General features: G+C 32.9%; 1 protein-coding gene across 4 annotated transcripts in view; it reads right to left on the reverse strand.

Annotated features, from left to right (window-relative positions):
* Positions 1-9,401: 9,401 nt before the first annotated feature.
* LOC108756327 (protein tramtrack, alpha isoform) overlaps positions 9,402-11,883 on the reverse strand; it is an 11,295-nt gene continuing 8,813 nt past the window's right edge. For 3 of the 4 annotated variants that reach the window (XM_018500060.1, XM_018500062.1, XM_018500061.1), the window contains exons 5-6: positions 10,404-10,990; positions 9,402-9,959 (exon numbers count right to left, since the gene is read on the reverse strand). In XM_018500060.1, coding sequence (XP_018355562.1) covers positions 9,699-9,959; positions 10,404-10,990 — 848 coding nt within the window. In that variant the 3' untranslated portion in view covers positions 9,402-9,698. Of the gene's footprint in view, positions 9,960-10,403; positions 11,017-11,883 lie in introns of all 4 variants that reach the window. The other variant, XM_018500063.1, reaches the window with a different exon arrangement.

The raw sequence follows: 11,883 nt of genomic DNA on the forward strand, positions 1-11,883 counted from the left end.
AACATAGTTTTAAAGAATATATATATATGTATATATATATATATAGTATATTTAATACATTTATACACACACAATGCCAATAATTAATTTATTTTTACACATTACTAAAAGGAATGTTCTAAATTATAAAATAGTACACGGCGTTACTTCAATATAATGTAAAATGTAAAACATTATGCAGCTGCACAATAAACGACCATTTTATTATTTAATTATATCCGTGTACTATCGAAAACAAACACATGAGTGGATTCAATCGGTGCTAATTAATAGACGTAGAAAAATACGTACATTGAATCGCGACTCCGGCATGTATCTACAAAATATAAATCGTCGATCGACAGTTTGCTTGTACGTTTCGGCAATTTAAAAAAGCTCTCTCCCGACCAATTGATCGGCCAATTGCCACTTACGGGCATAAATACACACATAACAACCGGGCGTTTTCACGTGCGGATGCATACGATTGCTTGACGATTTGAAAACGCAAATAGGAGTAACAGTGGGATTAAAACAGTTTGTGGTCAAACACAGAGAGACTTCCTGCATGAATGGTAGTAATAGTAGATCATTCGTGCGAAGAGCGCACCATACGTATTGTATAGAATCCGTGAGAGTAGGATTTATTTCTATAGACTCGACGATGCGTTATAACGGCCGGTGTGTGCCTGTCTCTGTTCGAAAGGAAAGGGTGATGTCTCTAATATCTACGATGTGTGTTAGCCGCACATCTATAAATCACATTCCAATAACAATACGTTCAGTCACACGAATGCTTTTAGCACTCAGCAGATTTCTCTGATATGCCTATTAAGATAGACACTGAAAAAACCGAGGCACCTGACGCAATGCTGACCTTAAATGAAAGAACAAAACTCTGAAGCAACAAAAGAATCTGTCATCATCTAGTATTTCGCTATCTTTTCTTACATAGATTGGAACATTCAACATACAAGAATTTAATTGTAACGAATATCATATTGAAACATTAAAAAATGTTGAAAAAAATTTTTTTAAATTAAAAGATATTAATTATTCTAAAAATGTAAAATATTTTATTTGTTGGAAAAACATTACTTTATCGGTATATTTCAAGTATGTATATTTTTTTTAAATTACAAAGTCAGTGTGAGTTTATATCTGTGTTATAAAATTAAAAACAACAGCCGTATCTACTACTTGAATTGCAAAATTGTGTTAAAATAATAATATAACGAGAGAACAATTAGATAAAAGTAACAATTATTTACATATTAAATATTGGCTAGTATAATAATTTATATAATATTAATTTGATATTAGTGTGATATTAAATATTAGTTTAGAAGTGTAGCAACTACATAATTACATACTATTTTCGTCTCCCCTGTATATACATCCAACGCATTCGCTTAGCATGCATCGATGCTTGTTTCAACATTAATCTTGCCGGTCGAAGATGCATGACGGAAACACATGGACATGTGCATTCGGACGTACGATTTGACGAACCAGGCCAGTACAGCAGTTCAGCTAATCGATAGTAATGTCAATATTAAAACTGTAATAGCGCGTTAGTACTGCCGAGGGTAATCGCCGTGACTTGTCAGCTGTGTCCACACAGTGCTTTACAGATTCCTAATGTCCTATTCGAAGAGCTACGGGCAATTGATTTATTGACCTACCGCGATATTACTGCATGACTTATCGCGTTCGCAATTTCGTCGCGGAGCATTAACGTGCGGCAGTGTTCCCGACATCCGCTTTTACGCGGCATTAAGGAAAGAGAGCATAATAGAGTTCTCAGGTATATAGTCGACATGTATTTACAATCAATCTCTTCAGCTGTGTTTGTATCTCTTTTTTTTTTTATTAAAATAATTTTAATTCATAAAAGTACACACAGACGTAATGTGAAGCAACACTAAAATCAGTGAGATAAAAAATTGAGATTATTTATATACTTTTTTTCTTATTGGTTACTATATATTATTTTGTAATTTAATTTTTTCCATATTAATTCAATTATTATATATATATATATATATATCTATTTAGCTCTGTATGAAAAGAGTAAAATAGTAACAGTGGATTCTTGCAGTCTGTTTTAAAAAACAAAAATGTAAGCTGAAAATGAAAAATAGAAAGCATTTTTAAACTTCAATTGTTAGGTTCTTGTTATTTTTATGAAAGAGAAAATTAATTTGTGGGACGAACATTCTATTACGTATATTGCTCTCTAGTATACGTAATTAAGCCTTAAACGAGAATTAGATTCAATATCGTTATCTAGTCTAAATAAGGGCATCCGATTGCTTTTGCAAACACTACGTGAATAATGTGTGATACGTTATTACAACCCTGTAATGAAACACTTTCGATCCGGAAATATATCCTTTATCGATTGCATGCATATGCATGCACGACGCGATCGTTGCGAGCGGACGGTTGAGCACCCTTATCAAATATTCCTAGAGCGCATGTCAGCTGATCGGGGGTGGAATATCGAAGGCGCCGAGGGGCGGGGCCGCGAGGACTCGCATGGCTTCGCCGTCGCGAGGAGCCTCTTTTACCGTTCTTCGCGAACAATAACCTTTAACCTTATCTTACTTAAACGCCAACTTGGCCCGAACTTCCGAATACAGATAAAGTTCATTCAATGTTAATGTTTCGCGTAAATTAAGTGTCCTTTATCGGGGATAACATTTATTCATGGCCTCGTCCTCGCCTACAATTCGTTCTACACTTCCCTCTTCGCTAACACATCTTCATCAATTTTTTTCTCCGTCTAAGCGAATATCTCATTGTCGTGATATTGTTTTATTAGTTTAAATATTTTGTTCTCTTGTGTTGCTGTGACACATTTTGGGTAAGTGTGAATTGTTGTCTTTAGAGTCTGGTTTTATTTTAAAAAATTAGCATTATGAGAGAGAGAGAGAGAGAGAGAGAGAGAGAGAGAGAGAGAGAGAGAAAGGATGCACATGTTAATAATGTTAAAAATGTTTACGTCATATTTTCAATAATATTAATATCGTTCAAATTTACAATTACTCGTAAGTTTTTAGTAAGAAATTTCCTTTTAAATTTGTTCTTAAACAGAGAAATAATTTATTATTTATAAAAATGTATATTCATTTGCACAAGGCATTTTAATTGTTAATAAAATAAGGTATTTACATTAGTAAATTAAAATACAAAATAGATTTCTTGTAATTTATGATTATAAAAAAAAATCTACACGTTCAAAAATTTGTTAAATGTTCAATAATAGTATGACATATTTTACTTACAATAAGAAACTTTATTTAATTTTGACTTAACTTTTCTTAATATATTATAATTTTGATAACATTAATATATATTTCTTGATTCAAATTTTTTTAAATTCCTTTTATATTAGTAAAAATATATTATTATAACTATTTATATTATACAATTTGCATTCTTTTTACCCTCTTTTAATAATCTTAAGGAAGCAAACATTAAAAATTCAAAATTATTGACATAATTATATAAGAAAGTATTTAGATAATATGTTTAATATACCTCGCAATGATTTTTATAAAGCTCTCTTCCGAATAAAAAGCTTTCGTGAAGAATAGCAATATTTTATATTCCCTTGCAAATGGATCCCTTGTAGCGTATAATTTCTTCTGACAAAGTAACCATCGCAAAGTGTCTTTCAGTCTACAAATCCACCTGTTAATTACTATTATTAATATAATGACTTACACAGAGCCTATCTCTTGCTCACAATTTATACTTTCAAATGGAGGTTCATAACTTTAATTATTAAATAGTAACCTCATCAAATACTCCTTTTATTCGCCGAATAGTATTCCATTTTCTACTAATCAATTTTCACCTCGGAACAAGCTATCTTTGCATGACACGTCACCGTCGTGATGTTTGTTTTTGTCTGATGCTTTTGAAATTGCAGCTTGCTCCTTTTTCTACGGTGCATTGCATCACAATGCAGCGTTATCGCCACAGGTTTCCGCCCTGCTTCTGTACAAGAGGAACAAAACGATGAACAGGGATGAGAAGAAGGGAGGTCGAAATGCGGACCCTATGCTGGCATAATGCGATTATGCATAAAGAGTGAAAGAGAGATGAAGAGAATAGGGAGAATTAAATATGACTCAAAAAGGCATTAAATTAATTTTCACGCGTTTGAACTTAACTGTTGCTCGAAACTTTTCAATTTGTACAAATATTACTCATACCGAAAAGTTAGCTTTCTCTGATATTCAGGTATGTAAAATCTTTAAAGATCCGGACGATTTTTCTTAATAAAGTTTAAATTCTTGCTAATACTTAGCGAAGCTAAGTTTATATCAATTCAAAATGTCATATTTTGTTAAACATCTTTTTCTTTTTTTTTTGTTTATATTATTTATGAGTTTTATTTTATATAAATTTAGTTTAACATTATTTTGTTTTAATTCCTCTATTTATCAAATTTCAATTATTCTTATATACATTAGTACTATCGTAATGCATTTTTAATCATCTAATTGTACAGTAAAGATTTTAAGACATTAAAACAACAATTGTATAAGAGAAAAAATATAAACGAAAAAAACTAAGATACCCCTTCAATTCCTCAAATAATAATTTTCCATAAATTTACGTTAAGATTTCAATCATCACAGCAAGAAAGATTAGTTTAACGCGGTCGTATTTTTTCACTTTTAATAACAAAGTGCAATGCACTAATGCATTAACATTATTTTTCTTCAGTTTAAATAAGATTACATCTTTGCGAAGTAAAAGTAACTAATATTAATTAATGATATCTTGTCTTTTTTTTGCACGCAACTACAAATACACAGGAAGCTACATAATAAATTAACAATTATGACGTAGCTACAGATTCAATATAAAAGAAGAGATAGTATTAATTAGAAGCTATGATAACCGCGGATACATCTTAAGAATACAATCTTAAGAATTACTTTTCTTAATCATATTCCGTAATTTCCGTTTAAAGTTACTTGTATAGAACTTAGTGCGTAATCAATAATAATCAATATGATAATGAGAATCAGACGTCCGCTTTAAAGCGTCCTATAGCCAATTGGGGACGCGTCGGAGATGGCATCGACGCGCAAAGGACGCGTGCAATACGCGTATCCGTCGGCTTTGCCGCGGATTGCATCCTGTAATACGCTCTCTCGCCCTAACAAGATTGACCTCCCACGAACTGCGTCTATGTATCGAAGGGGGGTTTTTCGCCGGCGATTAATCCGCGCGGTGACTTTTCGTTTCTGCCGAGAAAGATAGAGAGAGAGAGAGAGAGAGAGAGAGAGAGAGAGAGAGAGAGAAAAAAAGAGAGAGAGTCGGAGAGACGAGGGGTCCAGCTGTCGACGGGGCACCGGCTGCGCGTACAATATCACCGTGGCTTTTGGGGGATCCAAGATGACGGCTCTTCCGTCTCGCACGTTACGACGAGGGGTTACTGCCGTTACGACGACGGTGGCGGTGGCGTCAGCTTGCACGCAGAAGAAACGACTGACCCCATATCTCGCGGCCGTCGCCGAGGAGACGCCGCCGCCGCCGCCACCGCCGCTGCCGCGACCAACCCGGGGAAAAAGTCGACCCTCGCGGATTTATTGCGAGTAACGATTTGCTCCAAGATTCGGCGGTCGCGCGCAGTGGAGGAAGGAACCGGCGATGACTTCCGCCATCGGGGGTGAACAGCTTCTAATTAATATTATTCTTTGCCACGCAGCTGTAATTTATATCACGGCTCTTTCTCATTCTGCCCGCGTTTGTTGGAAAAACAACAGTCATTCAGTTTCAGCAACTTCTCGATTGTCATCTTGAATATGATTTTCTATATTTTATCTATAGATTTTAACCCGTACTTTAATGTCTTTATCTATTTAATGTTAATGTCTTTATTTGTGATCATATATTGTGATGTTAGATTGTATCTTATTCCTGACCATCTTTCATCCGAAGTATCGGAATTATACATCTTCGACATGAGACAACAATTATGACGGAAAAAGTATACTTTGATAACAATTTTTGGAAAATGCCAAATAATAGCAAAAACACTTTTTAAGCCGATTTTGTTTTCAATTGGACAGGTCAAGTAATCATTAAATGTATTGGCATCGAAAGCGCGTGATAATATATTACAACTACTTCCAGTATGAGACTAAAGAATTTTAAAGATTAAAGAAATCACCTTATAGTACAGAAATAATTAATCCGGGTGTCGCTGTGTGATCTCACATTATTTTATTTTAATTTACGAATCTCTCAGGCTAGATTTACATAAAATATGATTAATCGGTATAACGCTTGCGCATATAATACATTTGTAATGCCGAGAAAAATATATTGCACGTATTTTCTACATCTTCAACATCTTTACATATACAAAGTGCGCGAACGCTGCTCGGCGCCGCTCGCAAGATGTCAGAGGAAACACAAATCGCGAGCAGAGATCCTCGCCTGTCCGCCTCGCAAATCGTGATTTATCGAAATGGCCGGAACGAATCCGACTTAATCCATCACGACTTTTCTCTCCCCCGTGGAGAAAAAATCTTCTACACGATCACTTCTACCCGGCCATCCCGTTGTTTGCAACACGTGTCGGCATTTTCCGACATTGTCGCGATAAATGCACGAGACACATATAAAAAAATGCTTCAAGTCTGGAATCGAGTGACAAATAGTACATGAATTCCAGGCGAAAATTGACCCGGGAAGTAAGGAGAGAAAAAAGTTAGTACAAGCGAAGATGCTTGATAGAAATGTACCACTAAAACTCGCATTGAATCTGTGCTTCGGTACAGACAAAATATCCAATTAAAAGATAACAATTTTGTCTTATTTACAAATCGCCAAATCGAAATAGATGGAAAGACGAGCTTAAGATAGAAGGATGTAGTATACGATAAAATCAATGTTTTTCGCTGATCAATCGTTCTCAATTTATGAAATTAAAACTGTTAAATTATGAAAAAAATAATCGCAGAAGTCTTTATTTTTCCATAAATATGTAGATACATCTTTCAATTAAATACAATATGCTAGTTTCTTACGAGTATAAATAATAGCATGTGCTACTATTTATTCTATGTGGCCACAATTTTGGTTTTAGAAAACTTTTTCTTATGTGTGTTGAATATAACATATATTCCAGATTTTATATTCAAGACGTTCCCTTATTTCGAAAGGAACGCAACTCAAAAAAAAACGTGACTTTCAAATTATTATTACGAATGAGTTAGACAAACCTTGCCATTACTTTATATGGAACATAAAAGCAAACTAACTTAATTTCATAAAATATCAAAATGTCACAACTCAAAAAGTATGCTTTAAAAAAAAAAAGAATTACTTTTTTAAGGATTGTGAAATAAAAATGAGAAAAATAACATTTGATCAAGAATAAATATATTCTTAAGAATATATTCTTCTTTTGTTGATTGATTGAAGTCAATAACTTTTTGTCAAGTTGAAAAATAGTTTCTTCTCTTTTCTGTGGAACTTAATTTGTTTTTAATTATATTTTTTAAAATAAGAGTGATATATATGCAAACAATAACGATCTCGCTTGTACTATTCTTTTTTTTTTAATCCTAAAATTCGCGTGTCGAGAGAATAGACTCGCGTGTTCCGCGTTCGATTGCACGCGGAACGAACGACAACAAATTTACACGACGCATTAAAATGGCGGGGTATCGTTACAGGTGGCGATAGGAGTGGCCCCATGAATGGTAGGAAGTGATTTATAAAAGTACATCGAATTTCGAACGTTGCACGTGTGCTAAAGCTCTCGTTTTAGCGACCACTGCATCAGTTTCCAGCCGATTCTACCTTTCGTATTTTTTTTTTTTGCAATTCCATCTCGCAATTCATGGTCTCTAAAATTAGTGTCTGCGTGTCGCCGTCGAGAGAAATTATTATCTCGATGCATTTGTACACACGAGGGGGACAGAGAGAAGAAGAGACAGAGACAGACATAGTGCGAGAGAGTTCTATTTTGAGATCATGCAGTGTAGCGTGATTGGACGAAAGATGAAAAATATTTGGAAAAATAATTAACGTCGAATATGTTAACATTAAAATTCATACGAACAATATGCGTGAAGTTAGAATGTATACTTGCAAAATATACACAATATATTTTCATATACATATGGAAATATTAAAAAAAAAAATTAATTCAGCAAATAAAAGCATCGATTCACATAAACTATCTGACTTTTGTTCTTAATCACAATCGTTTTTATTTTTCAACACAATTGTTTTTGTGCTTGTCTTTAAATAAATTCAGAAAGATCGATAATAACACGTTCAGACTATTCGAAGTGATCATTTTGAAAAACAATTTTGACAAAATAAATCGTACACCAAACAGAACGTATACTCGTATAATTTATAAATAAATTCAGATGAGACGAAAATATTCACGTAAACTATTATGTTTATGCACTGAGTTTACCTCTAAAATTATGTTTGTATATTATTGCAAACATCCATATAAAAAATTTATCAATTTAGATAATGCTATCAGTTTAGACAGATTGCGATTTTTAATGCACATAATAATTAAATATTTATATATACAGATACGAAAGCAACTAAATTACCTTAAGAATATATTTCGTTATTTTAAAACATTACCAAAAATATAAACTTTTATAGAGTGTTCTATTATTACGTATGAGTATCTATATAAAATTTCAATAAAATTGTTCTATTGATTTAAAAGTTATTTAATTTTTTTGTTTGCTTTGATTTTTTTTATAAAATTGTGTTTTTTAATAATTATTTGCAGAAAAGATGAAGAAATAACATTACAAATAAAATCAAATTTTATATATATATTAATACTAATATATATTAATATATTAAACTTTTATATATTAAAAATATTTGAACAAAAATTTATTTGGATTTATTCTTACTTTAAAAGTTATTTACTTAAAACTACAGCAAAATTTAAAAATTTTTATATCACTTACTTTCGTGATTATCTAAATTGATAGCTTTTTTACAGAGGATATTTACATCCTTAACATACGCTGGAGTATAAATGATAACAATAATAATAAAGTTTTAAGCTTTGCAAGTTACATATTTTTCAAAATAACAAATAATCTTGCATCCAATCTCGATACATCATTTTTGTCATGAATTTTATAAAATTGTGTGAAAAAATAATATATTAATTTTTCCATTTCTACGTTAAAATAAACTCTCTTATTTATACTATTTTATTATAGTATTATTTACTAATTTCAAAGTAGAGCTTTTGCTCTTGACAAAAGGAAAACGTTCCTTGATGAAATAAACATACTTAACAAAAATGTGAATTATATCACAAACATCACTGAAAGACTAACAGAGTATAGGAAAACTCACAATGCACACAATTATAAATATTTGTATCATCAAACTGCGAGATTGCAATGACTTCGCCTAACTTCAACAATTATATGTGTAGATGCTGTAAATGTATTACGAAAATATACCAAGTCATGAAATTTCAATAAACAATATCAATCTGATGATTCACATTCATTATCGTACGATCAAGAGAAAAATAATTGCACACGCCAACGACGGGCTCTGGTCATTGTCATATTGAATCTTCATACATTTAAAGCGCGTGCGTCAAAATACGTAATTCAATAGTTAATGATTACTTATAAAATAAAGTACATAATTAAATCGGGAGGGAAGGGGGAGATTTAAACGGAACTAGTTTTTGGTAAAGGTTTTAGTTTGGAAATTAGCTCGCGCCGCTGGTCATGGTACTCCTGAAAGCACGGCACAATGCACAAATTGATCTGGCATTCGGGACAATGATACTTGGTCTTCCTACGGAGTATTCTGCCGTGGGCGTCTATCGTGTTCCAACAATGATTGCAGCCTAAGGCTGGACCTTGGCGCAACACCGGACAGTGACCTAATCGTTGATCCCTCGAAGGAGGTTCTCTGCTACTGCTCGTCTATATAAGCAGATATTTATCTTATCAAAGGAACTATATAATGATTTGCTTCATCTGCTATGTAAGCAAATTATTATATAGTACTTTTGATAAGCCTTGTTACAATTTTAATGTAGTATTTTAAAATAATAAGTTGCCTAAAAAAAAAATAAGAAATTAATTTTGCATCAATACGCTATAATCTGCTATAAAACAAGATTCAATTTTTCAAATATTAACGGCTTAATATTGACATAGTGTATAAATTATATTCAAATTAGGATGTCTTAAATTTTTACGTTTAATGCCTATACATTGCCTATTTTACAAATTTAATCCATTAATAGCTAATATGGATTTTTGTAATAGTTTAATTAATGTCTGAATGTACAAATTAACAATTTCGATGATTTTTTCACGCAAACGTGTGCCATTCGATCTCGATTTAACGCATTCGATATTTACCTGTGGCGATGAGGAAGTCCGTCGCAACTCTGTCGTCTTCACCCTCAATCCACCGGAAGTGCTGCTACTGCCGCTGGTTCCTAATTCGGAGGCGATAGACGATGTCGCCGTAATCGTAGTTTCTTCGAGGTCTTCCTCCGTCTTAAGAAGGGGCGCCGGCTCAATCACTATCGAGGGACTCGTGGTCCTGCCAGGTAGCTCCGGATGTGAATGCTGTCGATGTATCAAGTATGTCCCGGACGTACTCGGTTGCTGGCTGGATAACAACGGATGCGAGTGCTGTTTCGTCAAATAGGACTGCTGGGGAACCGTGAGCAAGTTGGACGACGTAGTCACCGTCAGCAAATTCGGTTGGCTGACCAACATGCTGTGCGGCGGTGGCGATGTACGGGACTCCTCGAAACTCCTTGATGTTTGAGGAAGATTCAGCGTCGGCGTGGCTAGATGAACGGAGGTCGAGACAATGTGCGGTGAGAAGGAACTCGTTTCGCCATCCGGTGACAAGTGACTTGGCTCCTTCTTTACTCGTGGCTGTCTGATTAGCAACCGAGTCCTTTTCGCTACTTGTGTCTGCTTGCAATGAAGAACTACAATAATAAATAAATAAACTTTAATTGTAGCGAGAAAAATCGATACATTACCGTTTAAATGTAAAATGATGTTAATTTTTATTCTACAATAAAAATTGATATCTTATGTCGAAGATTAATTATTTAGTTAATTATTAGTTAAAAACTCCTTATTCGGATAAGTCTGGTATGTATTAACACACAAAAAAATTAATAATTGTGTCAAACAATTGTTCAATAATTGTAAATAATGTTGTATAATATATTACAAGAATAATCATAAAATTAGATTGTTTTATCAGCTTTTACTCTCACACACACACGCGCAAGTATGCAACACACACATACATACACACATACATTTCTTCTTCAGATAATTATTTTCGCCAAAAATGAATAGATTAATAACAGCTATAATAATAAAAATTATAATGATATAGAGAAAAAAAGGTCGTAAAACATTGAAGAAAAATAAATAAGACTTCCATTCTGTTGCAAATTGTTAGAATAATTTTTATTCCTTCTGAATTATTTTTTAATCGTTTATATGAGGGATATAAATGCTTCTTAACAGTGCAATTAACAGCTAATTTTACTATATATTAAGAACTAATTTCTATTTAAGTGTTAAATCACTCAAATGTATATTTTTCGATCTTCGCGTAAAGCAGCTTTGTTTTCATTCCACAGTAACCAAAAGTTGGGATTTACAGAAACAAATTAAGGATACAAGATACAATCGTAAAATATCTTTTAAGTTATGTTAAGCGCCTTCCCATTCTTTTGTGCTCAATACATGCATTACTTTATTGATTCAATTCAATTATTAAATATAACAAATAGTATAACAAATAAAAAAATTTGTTCCTTCTAAATTAGGAACATTAATCTTCATAAAATTTGTATGTATA

This window comes from Trachymyrmex septentrionalis, unplaced genomic scaffold, assembly GCF_001594115.1.
Source record: "Trachymyrmex septentrionalis isolate Tsep2-gDNA-1 unplaced genomic scaffold, Tsep1.0 scaffold97, whole genome shotgun sequence".
In the NCBI taxonomy this organism is placed as follows: Eukaryota; Metazoa; Arthropoda; class Insecta; order Hymenoptera; family Formicidae; genus Trachymyrmex; species Trachymyrmex septentrionalis.